The sequence below is a fragment of the Panicum hallii genome, chromosome 8, assembly GCF_002211085.1.
Source record: "Panicum hallii strain FIL2 chromosome 8, PHallii_v3.1, whole genome shotgun sequence".
Taxonomy (NCBI): Eukaryota; Viridiplantae; Streptophyta; class Magnoliopsida; order Poales; family Poaceae; genus Panicum; species Panicum hallii.
Genome location: NC_038049.1, coordinates 40,074,388 through 40,097,670, shown reverse-complemented (window position 1 = coordinate 40,097,670; position 23,283 = coordinate 40,074,388). Strand labels below are relative to the sequence as shown.

Sequence of the window (23,283 nt, the reverse complement as noted above, 5' to 3'; positions counted from 1 at the left end):
CGCGTACTGTGCGCGTTAATACGACGCGCCGCCTTGGAAACAGACAGGCTTACCGTGGTGTCAGCATACCTGCCCCGCGTGCCAGTGGCAGGCCGCTCCTTTTGACTTGGGCGCGCCTGCCTCAGCTACCGCATTTAATGCTGGTAGGTGGGGAGGTGACCCACGGAGAGCCTCCAGCTGCGGGTACGTGGCAGGGCCAGCCCCGCAGCCTCTGTCAAGCGGCACGTGGCGGCACTGGACCCCTTCCCGGGGGAAGGGGAGTCCGGGCCCTTCAAGTCCAGTTGAGGGAGTCTGGCCCGTGATAGTCTGGTTATCACACGTAGCGGCCGCGGACCCCCTGGGGGGTCCGGGGCCGCGGGGGGAACCCGAAAGCCGTCATGCTCTCCTTGGTGCACAGGGGCCCCGGGCTTCCCAGAGCTCGGGGAGGGTCCGGAGACCGTGGCCCCAGCCGTCAGGCCCAGAGGCCGAATGCCACGTGACCCAGAGGCGAGGGGGAGCATGGATTATGAGAAGCCAAGGGCCTGGACACCCTAGCAGGAGGTACCTCTATCTGTATGTACCGACAAGTACTAAGTATAATTATAATATATTTAAAAATATGGATGCTTTTAAAATTTTTCATATATCTCTTTAAAATATCTTAGAATTGGTATATGAACATACTTAAGGTGATAAATGAGTATGCGGATATACGTACGGTGAAATACCGATGGTGAGAGTAGCTACATGCGAATGTAGATAAAACTCGTCCATATCTAAATATATAGAAAACTGTGTATTTAGCTTTATCAAGATGATCTATAATTGAAAAACGGAGGGCTGGAACAAGTGTTGGAGACTACCTCCTGCAAAAAATAAAATAAAATAGAGTTGTTATATACTCTTTCGATTTAATATTTTTTGAAATAATTAGCTTGCTGTAAACATTATATATTTATAAATGGGGACAAAGTATTAGAAGTGTCGAAATATAATGATGTTTCAGTAGGACGACACATCTGCAGTATTTGTGTACTTAGGTTGGCATTCATATAAAATTGTGTTTGCTTGAAACTAGAACATTGCATAAATTTTTTTTTTTTTTTGAGAATAGAACATCTCATACATGAACAAACATCGAAGCCCCTAAAGTAAAAATGGAGGGAGGGCCCAATGTGGTTGTCGTCAAGTTCGTTTTTTGGGAAAACAGCCCACCACCTGTCAGGCCTCGAAGTCAAGCCCAGATGGCCCATGTCTTCCTCTCTCTCTCCCCCTAAGGGCCCACGTCCGTGCCCCAACCGTCTTCCAGCTTCCAGTTCGGTGTTCGGTTCTCCCCTCCCCTCTTCTGCCCGTGCACGCGGCGACCCCTTCCCGCTCGTCCTCGCCAGCGCCGGCGAGGCGAGCAGCAGGAACACCGGCGAGGCGATAGCGCAGTGAGTACCAACGCTCTCTCCCCTTTCTCTCACTCGCACTCCCTTCTCTGGCTCGACGAGACACCTCAGAGCGGCGCGTGTTTTATTTGCTATCCTAGGCCGGACGCCCGCCACGGGCTCGACGGAATGTCTGAGGGGAGCGGGGCCGCGAGGAGCAAGAGGCAGGCTGCGGCCGGCGGTTCCGACCGCCTGGGCGCGCTCCCGGACGGGCTCCTGCAGGACATCCTGTCCTTCCTGCCTTCGCCGGCCGTCGTGCGAACGTGCGTCCTCGCCCACGCTGGCTCGCCCACGCTGGCGCGACCTGTGGAAGGGTGTTCCTGCGCTCCGCATCACCCGCGACGTCGCCAGGCGGTACTGGGGCCCGACCGCCCTGAATGGGTTCGTCAACCACTTGCTGTTCCTCCGCGAACGGTCACCTCTCCGAGTGGCCGAGTTCAACACCAAAGATGGGGGTGATTTTGATGAGGCTGTGCGGTACCTGGAGCTTTGGGTGCGGTACAGCCTGTCCTGCCAGGTCGCCAAACTCCGCGTTGCCTGCGATGACGAGCTAGAACGTTGGCTGCTTCCCAAGGGGCTTATAACCTTCGAGCACTTGACAACGCTTGAGCTTATCCTGGTCATGTCGGAGCACGATGTGGATTTCTCGAGCTGTGTGTCACTGCAGGATCTTAAGATGGAATGTTCTAGCATTTGCTGCAACAGGATCGCATCCCCATCACTAAAGCGTCTCAGAATCTCAGAATGCCGCTTCCTTGGGGATGTCCGTACCCAAATATCTGCCCCAAATCTCATTTCCCTTCTGTTAGATTCCTGCACGCAAAGGACTCCATTGCTTGAGAGCATGCCGGTGCTAGAGGAGGCAGTTGTCAGTCTTCAAAATTGTTCTGATTTTTGTCGAAATGGTTATGAGGTTGGTGATTGTGGTGATGAGTCATGTTGGGGATGCCAAGATAGCAACTATGGAAAGAATACCTGCGTGCTTCTTCAAGGTTTGTCAAGCTGCACGAATCTGGAGTTAATATCTGCAACAGCACCAACAAAACCAACATCATCGGTATGATTTTTGTTACCATTTAGCTATTTCATTTTTGCCTTCCATTCTATCCTTGCATTTGTATCTTTGCATTTATATCTGTAGTTGGAATAGCCATTGGGCAATATGTACCGTGTAGATAAGAGTGGAAAAAACATTTCATGGGTACACATCTTTTCTCTGCTTTCACTAGTCAGTTTTGAATGTTAAATACATACTGAATATCTGAATGCAGAATTCACTTCAAAGCATCCTCCTCGTCATGTTTGTTGTACCACACAAGATGTTGAGTTATTCTTACCCCCTTTTTCCTTTTGCAGTTTATTTTCAGGAAGGATTTGACACAATGCCCTGTATTTAGCAAGTTAAAAACTTTGTTACTCGATGACTGGTGCATTACTACCAACCATGGCGCGTTAATCTGCTTTCTCCAGCACTCACCAGTTCTAGAGAAGCTGATTCTTCATTTTTCTAAGGTGCATGAGTTCTCTATGTGATAAAAGTTTATTTGAAGTTAGCATGTATTATGGATTTAACTTGGCATACATGTTGTTACAGACACATGGGAATTTGGTGGAAATGGGAGCAAGTTATGATCTGAGGAAGCAGCCCCTTGCATTGAAGGACCTTAGTGAAGTTCAATTTGATGAAGGTGATGAGCGGGTTCTCAAAGTCTTAGATGTCTTGTGTTCCTATGGTTTACCTCCTGAGAAAATCAAGATCCAATATCCTCTAGAGCTGATTGGGATCTGATTCATGACACTTGGACTTCTGGAAGTAAGTTTTCTGTTGCCAGTAGTCGTACTTACTCTGAAATGAAATGCCTGGCCATGGTCAAAGTTGGGGCAGTGCCAAAATAAGAGATCAAAGATGTTTGGTTTGTGGCCAAGTCAAAATTGGGCCTGTGGTAAAATTAACGCCAAAAAAGCAGTGTTTTGATTGCAGCCGTGCTAAAAGTTGTCAAAACTATGAGTATGACATGTGGGGGTGGCATGCCATCTATTTGAGTAGGATCCAAATCGAGAGAAAACTAAATAACAGAAATTAGACTCGATCAAAATTGCATACTAGTCCAAAACACCAAAAGTAGCAAGGGTAACTCAAAGCACATCGGACATCAGGTGACTGCAACACATCCATGCCCTCAAGTAACAGTGCCTTCAACCATTAGGAAAGAAAGCCATATTAAACGTCCATTTTATGTTCTCTAAGTAGAATGTTTCGCCTAAGAAACTCTCCGGCTGCTTGAAATATAATTTTGACTCTGATACGCTCTTCCGGTCTACAAGCTACTCTCGGAAAACTACTACTGTGAAAAATGAGATGTGAAAACTTTAGGATTTTTCATATAGCTTTGCAGTGATTGGATCAGGTTTAAGTTGTTTGCCGAGCAATTGAACCCACCTAGCTCTCGCTGCTTAATGTGCCTATTCATGTTTGTGCAGGTTTGAGTTCTGAGCAGAAGATTTAGTTACGCTGTGGATGGAGCTTTGGTCTCTTGACAATTCAGGATGCATATTGATTGAGAAATGTCAGCCATGAGGATAACTGATGTAATGTGTATACTGGGAATTTCGGATCTTATGTCATCAACACAGTTATCACGCCTGGTTTAGCAGCACGCTGCAGCTCTCTCACACATTGTCTTCATGTGCTTATTCGCCGGATGACTCGCTGAATCCATTTTGTTTCCCCTTAGCACTGTAGCCTCTATCGCATGTTCTCATCATGAGCAGATCTGCAGGATGACTAGCTTGCTGAAGCCATTTGGCTTCACTTGCAATGGTGTTTCTGGAACGTAGCCTAACTTCTCTAAGATCGTTCTTTTGCTGTATGCTTTTCAGTACAGGTGACGTTGGTGTAGACTTTGGCAGTTTATGGTGGTCTACTTTTGTTTCTGTGAGATTGGCTGTTATAGTAACCATTAACCTTTTCGGCAAGCTTTTGCCAAAAAAAATCCTTTTCGGCAAGCTTTCGTTTGCGTCCTCTCCGCTCTTGGATGATCGTCAATTTCCATACTATGTACTATCTGTGTCCTGACTCCTGATTGATATTAGCTGTCCCGTAGTTGCATACTTGCATGTGCATTTTACATTGTTTCTCTCCCATTGGAAATGCAATTGTTCATTGTTCCTCGCCAATTTGCTACAGATTATATTGTTCCTCTCCATTCTCAGTAGTATTTTTTCGAACGACGTGATTGCTAAAGAATGAATTTCCCTGCTCAGTAACAAATAGATGTGTACTTGGGTTGAGCACTTCCCCAAAAATGGTTTAGAAGCTAACATTATTGGTAATTTAACTTAATCTTTATAATGGTAAATGTGGGCAATTTAGAAACATTTTAGGTCAAGTGGCAATATTGTTGACAATAATTGTTGAAGTTTGCCACGCCGATTTTTGTAGTTGGATGGAGCAAAGCATTTGGAGCGCACTAAGCGCTTTAATGGAGTATTTTTCATTTAATTGAGTGCCTATATTTAACCACATTATTAAAGGGAAACGAGGCGACAGCCATATGGGTAATTAAGGTCTAGGCAAGGGCAATATCGTCCATTCGCATCCTTGGTGGTCATGTTCATGCACACGTCGGAACGCTCCGTATTCTAGCAACTGCAACGGCGGCTGCTCGTCGAGATCTGCCAGTATATATACACTAGCGCACGTCGCACAGCCGGCCGGCTCCTCGCCTCCTACGACTTCGACCGCCGCCATGGATGACACCGCCGCCGCCGGGGAAGCGGCCGCCCGGGACGGGCAGACAGCCCTCGCGCTCCGCCTCGCCAAGCACCTCGCGCCTCCTCCGCCCGGGGCGGGGGCGGACGACGACGGCTCCGCCGCCAGCAACGCCAACGCCAACGTCGCGTTCTCGCCGGTGTCCGTGCACGCGGCGCTGGCGCTGGCGGCCGCGGCCGCGCGCGGCGCCACGCTGGCGCAGCTGCTCGCCTTCCTCGGCGCGCCGTCGGCCGAGGCGCTCGCCGGCTTCGGCCGCCGCGTCGCGGGCAGCGTCCTCGCCGACCGGTCCGGCGGCGGCGGGCCGCGCGTGCTCTACGGCGGCGGCGTCTGGGTGGACGCCTCCCGCGGCGGGCTCACGGACGCGTTCCGCGACGTCGCTGCCGAGTCCTACAGGTCGGAGGCGCGAACCGTCAGCTTTACCAACAAGGTTAGCTCGAAACGATAAGAAAATATTGAATTAGTGTGGCATTAGAATCTCTGGGCTGTATTTTTTTAGCAAGTTTTTTCTATTTTTTTTTTGCTTTTTGCTCATACACTGTGAATCTGTAATTCATCTTAGTTCACCAAATTTTGCATGTTAAAAAATTTTGACACGTGAAGCCCGAGGCAGCTGTGAAGATGATCAACGATTGGGTGAAGAAGGCCACCAACAACCTCATCGACACCGTCATCTCCGCCAGCGACGTCGACGCCACGACCGACCTCGTGCTCGCCAACGCGGTCTACTATAAGGGCGCGTGGCTGGCGCCGTTCATCCCCGACAACACACGGCGCAGCGCGTTCCACCGCCTCGACGGCGGCGTCGCAGAGACGGAGTTCATGACTGGCCGCCGCCCCTTTATGGACGTGGCGTGCATGGACGGGTTCAAGGTCCTCAAGCTCCCCTACAAGCCCGGCGCCGCTCCACGGACGCGGTACTCCATGTTCGTCTTCCTCCCGGACGCACGCGACGGCCTCTCGACCATGGTGGACGTGGTCACCGCGTCGCCGGCGTATCTGTACGGCATCTTGGCGGAGATGAAGGAGAAGCATGTCAGCATCCAGCTGCCCAAGTTCGAGATCTCCTTCAGCTGGAGTGACCTCAAGCGCGACCTCGGCCGGCTGGGTCTCTCGCTGCCGTTCTCACAGGAGGTCGCCGACCTGCGCGGCATGTGCAAGGGGGACGACGTCGCCGGCGGTGCACGGCGGCCGACGTTCCTGTCCAAGGTCGCGCACAAGGCGGTAGTCAAGGTGAACGAGGCGGGAACGGAGGCAACCGCAGCCACCCTGTCTTTGTGTGGTGGGGGCGGGCCGCCGCCAGACGTCATCGAGTTCACCGCCGACCATCCCTTCACCTTCTTCATCATGGAGGAGCTGTCGGGGGTGATCGTGTTCGCGGGGCACGTCCTCGATCCAACCAAGTGATCAGCATCCGAGGATCAACAAACTCCGCAACGCACGAACTGTTGCTTCTTTGGTAATAAATTCAGACGTACAACCTGCCGAGTACTGTTTCACTGCTGTAACTTTGGTGTTGTGCTGGATTTGATCTGCTGGTTCTTAGTGATTGCATCTCCCGTGCCTGGATTATCTGGGTGGCCAGTAGCCACGGCTGATCTGAAAATACTTCTGCAAGAAAGCGCTCACTTTTCATGTATTTGTGCCAACCAACAAATGGCTGATCTTTCCACTGCCATTTACTGCTCTCCAAGTGAAGATGAATAATGCCATGATAACCAGCACACGCTGAATACACACAAAATTAGATGAACACAGCTCCTGCAAAAATATATCAGGCTCAGTAGATTATTTCATCGCAGGTGGCCACTCTGCTAGTATACTTCACAGAATACAAAGATAGCAAACGGGGTCAGGCTAGACCACGGTCAGTGACAGTGAGTACTTCACCACATCAGTAGAACTGCAGAACACTGTATGAGCACATTCTGAATATCAAAATGACAAACATAGTTAAATTATTTGCAGTCATACATAGATCAATGACTGCAGTGCAGTTCAGAACAGTAACCACGCTATTGTGGTCGAATAACTACAACAACCTGAACAAACTGGGCATAATACCTTTGGACATCAAGTGGGGACAAGGCCCACTGAATCATCATCGCTATCTATCCTAATTAAAACAGCAATCACTGCTAAAACTACAATAATCATGCTCAGAAGGAAAGTGAATTTCGTCCTATATGGCCTGGTCTTCCCTCTGCTGCCTGTAACGCAGACATCAACCTCTTTGCGTTCAATTTCAGGGGATGCCTTGTAGGATGTGTTCTCAGCCTCAATAGCGGACAGTCCTGATTCATCTTTGTTGGACAGAATCTCAATCCTACCATTGCTGTTCTGCATAGCAATGGTTTCATTTTCATCCTTCATCTCGACAGCCTTGTTGTCCAAATGCAGAGATGGCACCTCTTGAGATGTTTCCGCTAGTTCCTCATCTGATGATGACGAGCTGCTGTGTTTTGCAATGGATTGTCCATCATGGCTAGCAGAGTCAGAATCATATGAGCACTGAAGTGATCGAAGAAGCTTCCTTGGCGTAGAGTATAACTTCACATCATCGATACTGATCGGTTTATCATAAGCCTAAGGCAGAAATGAAAAGACATAGTTGGTTACTAGCTCAACGTACACTGGTACAGTACACGAAGCATTCTTTGTGAAATAATAAAATAGCACAGGAACATAAATGTGTACCTTGGGACTGGGAGTCCTGTCTCTTGATATGGCGCCATTGGGGCTTGGTGACAAAAATCCTGCAAATGTGTCAGTGCACTCAAAGTTAGCATCAGTCACATCACTGTCACAGACCTCGCCCAAGTCATCTTCATAATTCTTGGTGTTTGAGCAGAGTTGAATGAATAAGCCATCCTTCAGTGAAACATCCACACCATCATTGTTCCACAACCTCCTGTTCGTGCGCCGACTCTGATCAAAGTTGCAAGAGGACTGCCCCACCGAGACTGGCGATTCAGTGATCGTACTGCCATTCATGATGGATGAATCCACAACATGCGATTCAGGGGATCGGAACTGAACTGGTGAAGCAGCCACTATGGAGCTTGCAGGGCTGCCCTTGGCACTCCAGAGGCTCCTGCAAGGGCTCTTCGCTCTTCTCTTGTGAAAGTTGGAGCCAATCATTGGGCTTGTGCCAACCTCATGCCTTGACCCCTTCTGTGCAGCGATGCTCTTCGCACTCTGAGATGCCTCAAACGCAGCACCACGGACAAATGGCATGCGGTCATTCTGGCATTGCTCCATGACATCAATCACCTTGCCAAGCTCTGAAGATAAGCACCTAGGATCAACAAACTTCATGAAGAAATTGATCATCTGGATCGCCGAGAGGCGCTTCTGTGAGCTGCTCTCCGCTGTATCCCCATCAAGAATCTGCAGCCCGGACCGCACAATGGACCTCGCGTACGCTTCCGCAATCAGGCCATTGTGCTTCACCAGCGCCATCGCGAGGCCCATGTGCGCATTGGACCGCGTCGCCTTGTCGTGCATCGCCCCGGCCACCTTCAGGCAGACCTCGTTCACCATCTCGCCGGACGCGTACCTCCAGTTGCTGGACTCGACAAGCGCCTTGAGGCAGAGCGCCGCGCCCGACGCCGCGCCGTCCTGGCTCCCCATCAGCGCGCCGCAGAGCGGCTTGCAGAGGGAGGCGATGATGCCGGCCTTCTCCGCTTCGGGCGCGACGGGGTCGATGCCGTACCGCGCGATGGCGGGGACCACCTTGGAGCACGCCTGGTGGAGCGGGAAGGAGCCCCCGCTGGAGGAGAGCGTGCACATGATGGTGGCCATGATGTTGCCGATCTGCGGCACGATGTTGCGGCCGTGCACCCGGGCCAGGACCTCGTAGAGCGAGATGGTGAACTCGCCGGCGGGGAGGCCCGCGGCGGCGGCGCCGCCGCCCGCGGCCGCGGTGTCGGAGACCTCGGCGAGGAAGTGCGGGATGGACTTGGAGTCGAGGTGCCTGGCGTAGGACTTGAGCGCCTTCATGGCGGCGCGGCGGCTGTCGGCGTCCTTGTCGAGGTTGTCCAGCTCCTGCCGGAGCAGCGGGCTCAGGCTCCGGCCCATCGGCGGCCGGCGGGGCACGAGAGGCAGCTCCTTCCTCGAATCCTCTCCCTGAAAAACCAACGAAGCACCAATTCATCAGACCCCCCAAAAAAAGGCACCATTTTGATTCTCTGTAACGCGCCTCGGAGCAAAATTAAGCGCAGGAACTACAGGACTAGAAAGCGGCGGCGGCGAATCGGCGGCCGCGTGTCTGGAATCCCGGCGGGCGTCAGATTCGAGCAGCGTGTCTGCAGCCGGAACGCCGCCAATCCGCACACTCGCGCCGCGGCAGAGCTACGGCTTGGGAGAGGAAACGGACGAAATCAACTAACCAAACTAATCCAGAGCAGAGGAACTCTACCGCCGTCAATCGCGCGAGAAGAAAGGGAAAAGGCAAGAGCTTCTCTCAAGAACTGCTAAGACTTGAACAACGGGGTAATCAGACTATCAGAGAGTGTGCCTGCTCGCATTCAATCAACTCACCTGGATTCAAGAACTGGGCCGTCTCTCTCTCTCTCTCTCTCTCTCTCTCTCTCTCTCTCTCTCTCTCTCTCTCTCTCTCGCGTTCAAATTGCAAGATTGGCAGGAGAGGAATGCAAGGCAGCGAATCAATCAGGACCAGCAGCTCAGATCCGCGGCGGGGGAGGAGTGGGGGAACGCGCAGGGTTAAAACGGCCAAGGGTTTTCGCGTCCCCCTCTCGGGAGTGGGGGGGGGGGGGGGGGTTCGAACGGGCAACTGCCCTCTCCGGCTTTTCTCACGCGCGTCCAGCGAGCCACAGAGACGAAGCCGTGGTGCGCGTTCGCGGGACCCGGTTGCAGCGGCTGGCGCGGGTCGGGGTGTGGGTGCGCGAGGGCCGGGGGAGGCGGGGAGCGGGCGCGGAGATGGGGCGGAGCGGCCGCTGGGTTTGAAATTTGGGGCGGCGGAAATGACCGTCCTGCCCCTCCGCCCAACGCTTTGACCGTTCAAATTTTTCCTTGGGCTCGGTGCGGCGTGTGTGAGCTGGGGCGAGTGTGCTGGTGGGTCGAGCCGGGCTGGTATGGCTGGGCTTGGAAGTGACGGTGGGCCGGGCGGCGCCTCTTTTGGGCCTGGATGGGCTTCGATTTCGAGCCAGGCTCTGCACGAACAAAGTCTTTTTTTTAGCAACATGAACAAGAGGCGGTTTCCTTAAAAAACGGGATAACTGAATTTTAAAAAAATTACTTATTCTTTCTTCATATAAACGAGCTAAACAGACATATAGGTTCCTGAGTAGAAGTTGCCAACTTGGCATCGTTTCGTGTGAACTCATGCAGATCCATTAGGGCAGCTCTAGCGTTCGTTTTTTCAAGGTGATAAGATGAGAGAGAATAAGTCTAAGGAGGTGATGCACGTTGGAGGGTAGAGGTGCAATGCTAAATTCTTAGCTCTGGGTGTCCAACTAAGCCGCTGGTGCTCCGACTAAAAAATTATGCTCTCTCTGATCTGGCAAAACCTCCCATGCAGCAGCAACAGCATGCACCAGATGTGCACGTCTCTGGTTTTCTTGGGATAATTGATTGAAGTGATTTTTTACTTCTTCATGGGTCCCACCTTAGAACTATGCAACAAGCTAAACATTGGACCCAATTGTGTTGTATTGCTAAGTGGTGACATGGCTTGGTTTGCACCTTGCTAAGAGAATAAACGTTGTGGCTGCCCTTATCATCCTGCCCAAGTGCCCATCCATCCATCCATCCATCGAGTTCACTTTGCATATGTTTGGTTTGCCACCTAGTGTTTGGTTAAAGGGTTGGGTTGGTACCAGTTTTCTATTTGATTCGAAGTCTACTTATGTGGGTTGCGATGACCATTTGTGTAACATCATTAGGCAGTCTTTTGCGGGACCCACATGTCAATCTCTCAGCTCACCTTCTTCTTCCTCTCCCTTCCACTTCTTCCCACTGGAGCTGTCCAGTGCCATCCGCTCGCGTCGAGCGTGCCCGCCCCGTGCGCCGCGCCGCCGGCCGCCGCACGCCCAATCCGCGTGCCCTGCTCTTCCGTCTCACCCCACTCCTCCGTGAGCCATGCGCCATGGGCCGCGCAACCCCGCACTCCTGCGCTGCAGCTCGCCGCGCCCCCTCGCTGGCGAGCTTGCCCCCCCCCCCCCAACACCGGCCGCCCCCGCAAGCTCGACCTCGCCCACTTCCCGCGAACAGAATCGAGGTGGAGTCCAGGTGGGTTGGGATGGTCCGCTCGACTTGAACGGACCACTCCGACCCGCATATGAGAGGAATATATCCCTTCAGGGTTGAACCCACTACTACAGAATAGGTCAATAATCCCGATCGGAAACATACAATAGTCCCGGTTTTCCAACCGGGACCGTCAGTCCGAGACTAAAGTCCCAACCTTTAGTCACGGTTATATCAACCGGAACTAGAAAAACCTTTAGCCCCGATGATGAGTGGCTAAAACCGGGACCAAACGCTGAAAAAAATAGCTTCACGCCCAGCTTTCGCCGCCACTATGCTCGCCGCCGGCCGCGCACTGCGAGCGCAAGCGCCGCCGCCTCTCGCCGCGGGCCCGAACCGCTGCATCGTGCGCTGCGGGCGCGGCTCGCCCGTGCCCCGCGCCGCCGCCGCCAGACGCGGCCCGCGGTGCCGCGCTCGACGCCGCCCGCGCCGCCGCTGGCGCCGCTCCCCGCGGCTCGCCTGGGCCCCGCGCCGCCGATGCCGCCAGCTGCGGGCGCTGTGCGCGCCGCGGCCCTGCGCCGCCGCCGCCAGACACGGCCCGCACCGCGGCTCGCCCGGTTCCCACGCAGTCGATGCCGCCAGCTGCGGGCGCCGCTCGCCGCGGCCCTGCGCCGCCGCTGCCAGCCGCGAACGCTGCAAGCCGTCGTGCGCTGCGGGCGCGGCTCGCCGCAGCCCCGCACCGCCGCCGCTCGCTGCAGCTCCGGCCGGCTACGCCGCCCTTGGCCGGGCCCCTCCATGCTCTGCTGCTTGTGGTGACTTCACCGGACGCTGAGGGTAGAGGATAAGGGAGAGAGTAGAGGACAGGAGACGAGAGAGATAAGTGGATGTCCCAAATATTTTAGTCTGTGTGTTGATAAGAAAAATTTTTAAGTTTTGATTGGTGCCTCTAATCGGAACTAAAACCCCTCCCCCCTCTGCTGCGCTCTCTAGCAGCTGGATCCGGAACTAATGTTTTTATTAATTTTGAATCTAAATCCATCCGGGACAAATGTAAAAGACGAATAAGAGAATTTATAGTAGTGCCAACCCACATAAACCTCAAACCAAATACGGATCCAACTAGATTAAACCTATTCCAATCCAATTGGACCCTCCAACCAAACATACGCTTTAGATTACGACGTGACGAGGTAATGCAAATGTGCAAGCGAGCTTGTGAAATGTCAGCAGGCCGCGTGTGCGACCGCACTAGCCAACTGCCGGACCGGACCAACAGTGCACAAGGCGTTCGGACGATGTTGTGGTCAGTTGCGGCAACCGGGAAAAGGAGGGGTAGCCGCCACTGGTCACCAGTCCAAAAGACACAGTTCCTAGCGTGTTTAGAACATGGAAGTTTTTTTAGAGAGAGGATATGGAAATTTTCTAGACGCACGCCGTGCGGTGCGGTGACGGTCTAAGTTGAGTCCGTTTGGAACTCAGGAATTTCTTAGGTGATAATCCGTGGCTTACGTGGGGCTATGCTTTGTATCTAAAGTAGATCGACCTACTTTAAAGGTAGGAGTTGTGCTGGCAATTGTGAACTTCTTTTCTCTAAAACAAGCATATGCAATGCACTAATATTCACTCAATAAAGTTGGAGAAGCAGTATGGTTTATGTATCCCTGGAGAAATTTGAACTTCAGATGCACATATTTTTCCCATTAAAAAATGCAGCGGGTGGCTACTTTTCACGTGTTTTTTGCTGGCTGTATATAAAGATTAAACCTTGACTAAAAGTGTGCCCAAGTACAGTGATCATGTCCGTGTCACATGAACAAAGCATCAGTCCATGGGGCTATAGATGCAGTCTCTGCTGCCTCCAGGTGATTTGTGTGGCCCTCTTTTTTGGTTGTGTCAATGGGAGTGAAGTGGTACCCAAAGTTTGCTCTTTACATCTAAGAGAATAGTTTGTGTGAGTGTAATTCGACCAAAACATCAGAGTTACATTATGTGTGTCGTAAAGCCATTTCTTGATGGTCAATTATATACGGAACTATTATAAAGTCGTGTGGATCGATCTTTATTATCCTTGAACTTTCATCCTAGCTACTCATGCAACTGCAATCTAACGGCCACATAGAACTCTTTCTAGGGTTATAGTAGCAAAAAGCTATCATTTATTAAAATATAATGCAATGTAATAACCATCCATCCATTTATCCAACCGAGCTTTACATTCAGCAGTGGCCGGATCGGAAAAGCGTCAGCAAGCACGGACACGGTGAGCGTGTTTGGGACCTTGGAATTTTCAGGCTCGCACGGACGACCCTGCCGTGTGGGGGGCTTCCCTTTCTAAGTTGGACTCATTTTGAGCGCGAGAATTTCTTTGTGATAGAGAGTATGTGCCGTGTGAGGTCGTCTTCTAAAGTGGACCTATTTAGAAGTTGGAACTTTCCTAGAAGTATCGTCGGTCAATGCAGAGGTTCAAATCGTTTGCCTTGCGTGTTTAAGGGAGGTTCAAATTTTGGTCGAGCATGCTTGAGAGCGAGTGGACGAAGAGAACTTCTATTTATTAGAATATTTTCCACGTGTTTTTCTTTTGGGTGGGGAAGGAGGGGTGTGTAGCGTACACGTTGTTCGACTAAGGACCAGTTTGGCTACTTAAGGTTTATTATAAGCACATAAATCTCTCACATGAAGAGGTTTATAATAAGTCTAAATAGATGTTTGGTTGTATGAGCTTTTATAATAAGTGTTTGAAAGTAGCAAATAATCTTTATGCCTCTCATTAATATTCTTAAAGTGGCTGAATGGATAGGGTTGTGGAGGGGTAAGGGTTGGAAAGTGCTGTTTTCCTGATGGGGCCCATAAGAAATAAGCCACATAAGCACATCTTAAAGGGGCTTATAGGTTTATGGGGAGGCTTATAACAAATTTCACCTTTAAGCCTAGATGTTTGGATGAAATTAAGCTTATTTAAAGCTTATTAGGTGGAGGCTTCAGGCGCTACTGCCCTCAGGTGGTTTCTGTGGCGTTCATGTTGTCACTACTAGGTAGGCTTGTCGTGGGGTGATGATGGCGTGGTCTGCCTTCTAACCTTCTAGAGTGTTGACTGTTGACCATAGCTTTCGATGTGACGATGGGAAGAGTTTGTTTGGATTCAAAGATTATTAAGTTTTAGTCAGTTTAAAATTAGCTCTAGATGATCCAAATAGGGGGAGCTAAATATGGACTAAATATTAGCTAGTTCGCAACTAAAGTTTAGTTCATTAAACTCAGCTAATGAGGATTAATTTCCAGCAGTGGATAGCAAAATAATAATAATAAACGTTGCCAAATATTATCCTCTCCAAGCGCACGCTTGGAATGGGGTGTGAGTGAATTTTCTTAGTTCTACAACTAAAGTTTAATTCAGGTATCCAAATAGAACAAGCTAATTTGAGCATGTTAAAATTTAGATGTGTAAACTTTAACCATGACTAAGAATATATTTGGATGGACTATATACTACCGCTTTTAACTTTTCATTCCTTTTGGTAGTTATACATCAGTCAGAACGTATTATACTAATACAAGTAATAGCATCATCACTCATCAGCCATCTGAAAGGAGGCCATGATGCAGCTTGTTTGTTCCTGCCGTGCAATGCGTTGAACTTTCTACTCATGGGGTAGTCCGAAAGCGTAAAGGGCATGCGTGACCGGATCAGAGGAGTCGTCAATAAAAGAACAAATATACCAACAGGTCAAATTGTGGGGGCATAATTTGAATAGCAAAATAGGCGTATTTGTCCCTCAACTATCGTCCGAGGTTCAATTTCGTCCCTCAACTTTCAATTAGATCAATTTAGTCCAAAAGCTTTCAGGTCAATCTCATCCCTCGTCCTAGTTGGTCGTCCAAGTTATCATGCCGCATCACCCTAGGCATGTTTTTTTTCTAACTCATCACTAGCAAATGTCATATATGTCTCCTCCATCCACCTTATTCTCTCTCATCTTGCACTCAGCCTAACATTGAGTAAATTGGAGAGCAAACCATATTTTCAGAGAAAATACAGGATAAGAGGTGGCCTCAACAATAGATGAAGGAGAGATGGGATGCAAACAAGAGGTAAGAGGTATATAGGATATTTAGTATTGATAACTTCACCTAACATTTAGTATTGATAACTTCACGTGACACTCGGAGAACCTCGGTGCACTCAGGGGAAATGTTTTTTTTTGTAGTTTTTATCTCCAAAACTTGAGTGAAGTTGAAAATTAAAGTAGGTTTGTTTGGAACATGAAAAATTCTAGGGAGCTTTGTTGTTTAACTCTTGAACAAATGTCATTCTCTCTCTCTACCAATTTAATTACTCTACACGTGGAAAAAACCATTCTGATCGATATTTATTATTCTTAAACTTTGATCTTACAGCTACTCCTGCAGTTGCAACCTAACCGCCACACAGAACTCTTTCCAGGTTTCTAGTAGCAAAAAGGTATCGACTATTAAAATATAATGCAATGTAACCACCCATCCATGTATCCAACTAACATCCGTCTAGCTCATTTCACGTCGAAGGTGACGTGACAATGCGATGTAACCGAGCTTTAGAGCTTGCAATGCGTCAGCAAGCCGTGTGTACTGTGTGTGACCGCACTAGCCAACGATTGGACCAGCAGTGCAGCAGGGGTTCGGAAGATGTTGCGGTCGCTGGTCATCAGGCCAGCTCCAACAGCCGGCGACGTCGCCATCTCAGTCAGCCCTTTTCTGACGTGGAGGAGCGAGGGAGAAGTGAGAGAGTACTCACCAGCGACTAGTTCGTCAGCAATAGATTTCTCATCATCCGAGGGGACGTACGTGAGTGCAGCAGATGGATGCCACGGCCTTCATTCAGGAGAGAGAATCCAACGACTGGGCATGTGGTTGAAGGACATGAAAATTTCCAGTATATTCGGAGTTAGGGTGTTTTCGTTTTCCAGGATCTAAAGTTTAGACCCGTCACATCAAAGAGAATCTTATCATTTAGAAGTATTAAATAAAATCTAATTACAAAACTAATTACAGAACCACAGGGCTAATTCGCGAGACGAATCTAATGAGGTATATTAGTCCATGATTAGCGGATGATTACTGTAGCATCACTGTGGCAAATTATGGATTAATTAGGCTCATATTATCTCGCGAATTAGCACCCATCGGTGCAAAAATTTTATAATTAGACTTTATTTAATACTTCTAAATGATAAGATTCTCTTTGATGTGATGGGTCTAAATTTTAGAGGGAAGGAAACGAACACAACCTTAGACCTATAGAAATTATTTCTTAGGATTGTTAGTCTCGTGTACATGTGGTTTATTTGCGTCCCTTGAGCCTTCCTAAGGTGAAAATCTCCAGAAAGATGCGTTGTTTATCAATGCAGACGTGAAATCTTTACGGTAAAAACAATGCTCCAGAAAGAGGCTATTGAGAAAGTTTGTAGTTTCGCTCTCTTTTTCCTTAAAAAGTAATTCCTTTTAGTGCACATGAAATACGCAAAAAGTTTTCATTATGAATTGATGATGAGTTAGAAAAAAACCAAGGAGAAGAAGAAATTAGGCCGCATTGTGCTCAAACCGGCCAGTCGTCAAGCCAACTAACTGATCATGGCAGGTGATTTCTGTGGCCCTCTTGTTGGCACTGGCACGTTTCCAGGCTGCCAGCCATGCAACAGGCCGGCAGCCGAGTCAAGCAGGGCTAGGCACGGCCGTTGACGATGGTGACATGGCCTGACCCTTTTCCTTTGACTGCAAGTTGCCTGGCAGGTCGCCAAGCAGCGTTGAAGAACTTACAGCTAGCAAGGCAGCATTGCAACAACACAAACTTCTCACTTCTGTCCTCCACTGCAAGTTGCTCCCGTTTTTTGGGAAATCAGGAGCTTCATGGATGATGCTTCCACAGTCAAACGCGCATGTATTGCTCAAGGGCAGGACGACGACGCCGACCATAAAGTTTGATCCAGAATCTTTGACTTAGCATGGATCCAACAATATTAATTATGATAACAATAAAAGTGGCTCATGCAAATAAAGTGGTCAATAAAAGTATTCCTTATGGTATGGCGAGTATCTAAGCATTAACTTAAGGCATAAGTAAACCTAAATGTCATATAGGTATATTATGTGTGCCACAAAAGTTAGTCCCCAAATAAAATGGTCAGTAAAGCTATTCCTAAATGCCGAAGATCCATCTAACTAGTACTCTCTTATTCTAAATTGTAGATTATTTTAATTTTTCTAAGTATTATGCTTTAGACATAACATAAAACTGCTTCCAAAACTTAGAAAAGATCAGTAGATGTGTAGCAAAAACTATGAATCAAAAAAGTTAAAACAGCCTATAGTTTAGAACGTAGGTAGTACTAGAATATTATGGGCCGATTCAAACCAGCACACACTATTTATCTATAAATTAAACACCACCCTCATGCCGGGCCAATAAAACATTTTACTAGCATTCTATCTATATGTCGTCAATCCTCGTAGGTCCGCTTATGCTCTCTTTTCGATCTTCATTCCTTTTGTTAAGTTAGACATAAAGTAAGCTTGAGTAGCTCACATGGCGCCATAATAATATTGTTAGAAGCAACCAAATTAGCAAGTAACATCATCCTCATTCTTGAGATGGAGACTACGTGCCATGCAATTTGCTTGTTCCTACCGTGCAATTTTTTAAACCTTGTACTCTCATGGGCAAGTCCAAAAGCTCACGCGTGACCGAATCAGAGGTCAACTATTATAATATATAGTTATATTATATATTGAGCACCTGTGGATCCACCGAGAAAACTTGGTTATGTCTTTCGGAAAATAAAAAAAACTTGGGTATGCTAATTCTGTTTTAAATTAGTTATGTCGATGTTAGCTTTGTACACATTCATTTGTTTTTGTATGTGCCAAAGTTTAAACCATTTTACATTTTACTTTTTCTTGAACCGGATAACAATTTTATTAAACCATGGTACTAGGCAAATTGCTAGCAACCAGAGAACTTACAAAGTCAGGGGCACCCTCAGCAAGAAGAGGAGAGTCCATCGGGGCTACTTAACTGTATTTTCCTGCAAAAAAAAACACAAGTTATCATCAGTCAAAGTTTAAAAAATTAGGCCACACCTAAATTCATAAATGCTCTTATGTTACCAATAAAGGAGAGCACATCTCTTGCCCTCTCTTCTTCCCAACGTGCACGAATAGTTGTTATATATGTAATGTTCGTGCATCTTTAATGACATCACCGATCTCGGAAAATATTATATCTTAGAAAAAGCATGAGAAATTAGCCAACCAATTTCCCATGCTATAAGCATACGACTCCGATTACATATGCAGGAAACACATTTTTCTCCAATGTAATGTGAAATCTAAGGAAAAAAAGGTAAAAGTTCACACAAAATGAGAGCTTAATCTTTGGTCTACAATATGCGCCTTCCATCTGAATGTAAAAAAAATGTATTTCCATATGGAAGTATTACTATGTCTCAAATTTGACAATTCGTTACAATTTAAACACGCCATCTCGGACCCAAATACGTATATATTGATTACTAATAAATCTTTTTTGAATTGATTACTAAGAAATCTTGAAAGATCATAGGAAGGATATCCCTTCTACGTGTTTGGGAGATTATAAAAGGCAGGGATAGAAGTGTCCTTTGCGTTAAGGGGAGAGAGAGAAAGAGAGTCTAGAGAGAGAGAGGGGGGAAGGGGAGGCCGCAGCAGAGAGTCCAAGGGTGGTAAGCACCGGCGCCACCTGCGGAAACGCCCCCCCTCTTTCCATCTCCTTCCCCTCCAAGCCTCCGCCTCCGCCTCCTAAAATCTCAATCGCCTCCGGGTTTCTCCAACCTCCGCCTTCCCCCCACCCGATTCTCCGCGTCGACTTCCCTGGCCCTGACCTCTAGAATCACCCGTCGCGATCTCGCATTAAGGTACCAGACTCCCCTGATGCTCAGTGCCTTCTTTTTTTTTCTTTCCGCTGGCAATTTCGTTCGGCTTTACTGCTGGATGCGCGATCGGGTTAGATCGGCTAGTTCGTCGTCCCGATCGGTTTCGTTGGCCGCTTCGTCGAAAGGCTTGGTCTTTTGTAGGTGGGGTTCCGTCGGTTCGCCTTCTTGGCCGGGGGATTGCGGGTGATCGGGGGGTTTTCTTGGGGTTTTGGCGTGTTGCGATCTTAGCGCGCTTTGGGTTGCGAGATGATGCCCCGGCGGGTGGACAGGTAGGCTTCGATTCCCCTGCACTAGGCGAGATTTTGGTGAGCTCTCGGCAGCAGAATTGCGGATTATTTTGGTTTTTCTACCCTGCTAGTGTTACGATTTCGGTATCCGTATGGATTGCTTGGAATATATTTGTGGGAGTGATTGGGGATAAAATTATTCCCTTGTTTAGTTGTTTTTACGTTGCTCGATTGCCAAAATTCAGCCTTAACACTGGGATACTGCGATCTAGGAACTGTTTGGTCGCCGGAATTTGATTTACATGCACAGAATTCGGTGCGTCGGTCACAACGATTCATCTCTTTGGTTTGTTGGGCTGGCTGTCTTGCGTAAAGCTATTTGTTCTTTTTACGTGTGGGGTTTGGCCTCATCTGCTTTTCTGTGGGTGCATTGGCTGTTCCAAGTTTCCGAAAAAGATCTGACTTTATACATGTCTGTTTCATGGGAATTTCGTGATTACTGATTGCAACATTGGCTTGGTTGTGTTGTAGGGCCAGTGAAGTAACCTGCATTGTGTGGTTGATTCGGCACCGCCCATCAGCTGCTGCCTGGGTGTTCAGCTAATCATCCTGTTTCTGACATGGAGGAATCACATGGTAGTCAGGAAGCTTCAAGGTTCAGAGCTCTTGGCAACGGGGTCTCTGGTGCTGCTCAGGAGAGTGCTGGTGACAGGGAGCTCCACAATGTGGGGATTGCTTCTCAGGCTGCAGGAGCTTATCTGAATGGTAGAGCGTTGTTCCCTTCTGAGTCTGCCATGTACAGCTCATCCGAGGCTGGAAGCAATCAGCATTTTCAGGGGTTCTCTCGCAGTGGCAGTCTGTATGATGAGCAGTCCCTCACATCTGCTTTTGAGGACATGACTCTCGGTTTCAAGACCCGTGCAGATGATCCGCCTACCCGCCATCACAATGTGGCACTGACAAACGGACACCATCCATCTGGACCTGTGGATGTTACCCTAAACCAGCAACATGTGCCTGCAACACGCCAAGATGATTCCCTGACTCTACAGTTTAGTGTGCCACATGCCAAGCAAAAGTCTGATGTTGAACACCAAGAACAAGGTTATGGGTTTCCAGCGCACTCAGGGAAATTTTCAAGAACCTCTGGGCTGCAAAGCTTGAATAGCAATTTTGGTGTTCCTTACCACCCATCAACTGCATCTGCTTCCCCCTTCCAGCAACAATGTTATGTTGATGAGCAATCTCAGATGTACAGGCCCCATGATCAGAATGTTAGATCAAACGTCATATGGCCACATGGCGTACAACCATACTCTGTTGTGCAACCACATTATCTCTGTCCACAAATGCGACAAGTTTCTGGTTTTGATGTTTATCAACATAGAAGCAACGAGCATGCTACAGTTTGCAATCCTGCAAATGTCCCATCCTCGCATATTGGAACACCAAATTCTCATGGGCTGGAAAATGGGTATTCTTACTTCAATGCTGCTGCTTTTCAGAAGAGAAATAACTGGCTGAATAATACATTCACAGACAGCTTACCCAGTACATCTTACACTGACAGTTCATGTGGCAGCGGTGATTTTCGCCATTCTCAGCAAGCTGAAAAGTATTTCCATCCATCTGGACAAGGTTTTTCATATCATCAGCAAACAGATAACCTTGATCCTCCATATAGACTAGGTTTCTCGCATCATCAGACATCTGGTAGATTGAACACAGGCAGTTATCCAGAAAGCTTCCTGAGGAGTCATGATGTTGGAAATTCAATTAGAGCTATCAATTTTGCTCCCTCAGTTAATGGCTATGCTGATATGGACCACAGGATTAATGGTTATGGTCATGACCACCTTGGCATTCAGAGTAATAATTCCATGCCCCAGTTTTTGTCATCAAAAACTGAGCTGACAGTTGATGAAGTTGTTGGAAGAATATGTATCCTGGCGAAGGAGCAGAAAAACTGCCACTTTCTGCTGAAAATATTAACAGAAGGCACTCAAGAGGATGCTGATAAAGTCTTTTATGAAATACTTGATCATATTGGTGAACTTATGGTGGATCCAGTTGCCAACTATTTGGTGCAGAATATTCTTGGAATCAATGATCGAAGGATGCGCATAATTTATGAAATCACCAAAGCACCTGCAGAGCTTATTAAAATTTGTTGCAGCGTGCATGGGTATGAACACAATCTGATCTTTGCTATTTCATCACTAATATTTATTGCTTTCATCTCTTATCTTTTAGAGATAAAATTTCAGGACCCGTGTAATGCAAAAGGTCATAGAGACTATAGCTACCACAGAGGGAGCTTCAATGGTTGTGACAGAGGCGGCTTCGATGGTTGTTGCTGCGTTGAGCCATGGAACAATTCGTTTGATGACAGATCCTAATGGATACCATGTTATGAGCCTCTGCTTGGATAAATTATTACCTGAACACAAGGCGGTAAGCTGTCTGCCACATCATATGATTTAGCTATTATTCTTGTGTACCTTAGACACTATGCATATGCATGTTGATTGTATTAAACTGTGATGTGTGTATAGGTATAGTTTGTTCTTTGTACGCAATGCCTGTCTCTGTAATGTTGTGACTCTGCTGGATACAGAAAAACGTATCCAATATTAGAGAATGTGTACCCTGCAGCCAAAATATTAGTGTAGGTAAACACTCGTCTATATGACTCTCCAAGCAGTGCATCAATTCAATATTGTACTAGATAATTTGTTCTTTGTACACGACGTCTGTCTCTGCAATGTTTGTGACACTGCTGGATACAGCAAAGTATCCAACATTAGAGAATGTGTACCCTGCAGACTGAACTTTTCCAGTAGAGAATATTAGTGTAGGTAAACACTAGCATATATGACTCTCCAAGCAGTGCATCAATTCATTAACAAACCAGCCTGCATTTTAACACAGTTTGGATGTCTGTATAACTGTTGCAGTTCATTATTGAGGCTGCTGCATCACGCTATCTTCAACTAGCAAGGGATCGTCATGGCTGTTGTGTCCTTCAGAAATGTATTGAACATTCAAATGATGAACAGAGGAATGATTTGTTGAGCAAGATTACATCCAGTGCCCTTAGGCTTTCAGAAGATCAGTATGGGTATGCTTGTTCTTTTTCCATCTTAAATCTGTTTTTATCTAATCTGAATGATACTGCTGTTACTATGCTTTTTTGCATAATACACGATATAATTTCGGTTCTGGCAGGAACTATGTTATTCAGTTTATTCTTGGCCTCAAAATTGAATGGGCAACAGCCAGAGTAGTGGATGAGCTGGCGGGTCACATTGGAAATCTGTCCATGCAAAAATGTGGTAGCCACGTTGTGGAGCATTGCCTTGACCAGGCACCACAGTTGATGTGTGATAGGATCATCAACGAACTCATGAATGATCCTAAATTGCCTCAGATCATAATTGATCAGTACGGGAACTTTGTGATTCAAACAGCACTTAAACAGTGCCAGGTAAAGATTCAACTCCATCCTCAGCCAAAAGAATTCCATGTGCAATCCTTACCCAACGGTTGTTTAATGTTGCAGGGTGAACAATATGTTGCCTTTGTCGAAGCTATCAGACCGTATATTGCTACACTGCAGAGCAACATGTATGGAAAGAGGGTTCTCTCAAGGACATACTTGAAGAAAAAGCACTACCGATTTGGCTTCTGTTAACCTGCCATTTTTGCCGAATGTATCCTCAGGG

General features: G+C 47.8%; 4 protein-coding genes across 4 annotated transcripts; 3 read left to right on the top strand and 1 right to left on the bottom strand.

Annotated features, from left to right (window-relative positions):
- The first annotated feature begins 1,307 nt into the window (after window positions 1-1,307).
- LOC112903821 (F-box/FBD/LRR-repeat protein At5g56420-like) lies at window positions 1,308-4,261 on the top strand. Its single transcript, XM_025973017.1, has 6 exons — window positions 1,308-1,412; window positions 1,511-1,688; window positions 1,723-2,466; window positions 2,766-2,921; window positions 3,004-3,222; window positions 3,891-4,261. Exons 2-5 carry the CDS (start codon window positions 1,539-1,541, stop codon window positions 3,196-3,198), a joined length of 1,245 nt encoding a protein of 414 aa, XP_025828802.1. The 5' UTR covers window positions 1,308-1,412; window positions 1,511-1,538; the 3' UTR covers window positions 3,199-3,222; window positions 3,891-4,261.
- An 897-nt stretch (window positions 4,262-5,158) lies between these two features.
- On the top strand, window positions 5,159-6,585 carry LOC112903820 (putative serpin-Z5). Its single transcript, XM_025973016.1, has 2 exons — window positions 5,159-5,608; window positions 5,782-6,585. The coding sequence occupies exons 1-2, from the start codon at window positions 5,159-5,161 to the stop codon at window positions 6,583-6,585; spliced, it is 1,254 nt and encodes a 417-aa protein (XP_025828801.1).
- Window positions 6,586-7,132: 547 nt separating this feature from the next.
- On the bottom strand, window positions 7,133-9,829 carry LOC112903200 (protein SINE1). Its single transcript, XM_025972427.1, has 3 exons — window positions 9,721-9,829; window positions 7,876-9,306; window positions 7,133-7,764 (listed from the first exon to the last, which is right to left on the bottom strand). The coding sequence occupies exons 2-3, from the start codon at window positions 9,256-9,258 to the stop codon at window positions 7,252-7,254; spliced, it is 1,896 nt and encodes a 631-aa protein (XP_025828212.1). The 5' UTR covers window positions 9,259-9,306; window positions 9,721-9,829; the 3' UTR covers window positions 7,133-7,251.
- A 9,295-nt stretch (window positions 9,830-19,124) lies between these two features.
- Window positions 19,125-23,283, top strand: LOC112902158 (putative pumilio homolog 7, chloroplastic). The gene is made up of 6 exons (XM_025971087.1): window positions 19,125-19,313; window positions 20,090-21,743; window positions 21,826-22,012; window positions 22,516-22,679; window positions 22,787-23,045; window positions 23,121-23,283. The coding sequence occupies exons 2-6, from the start codon at window positions 20,179-20,181 to the stop codon at window positions 23,250-23,252; spliced, it is 2,307 nt and encodes a 768-aa protein (XP_025826872.1). The 5' UTR covers window positions 19,125-19,313; window positions 20,090-20,178; the 3' UTR covers window positions 23,253-23,283.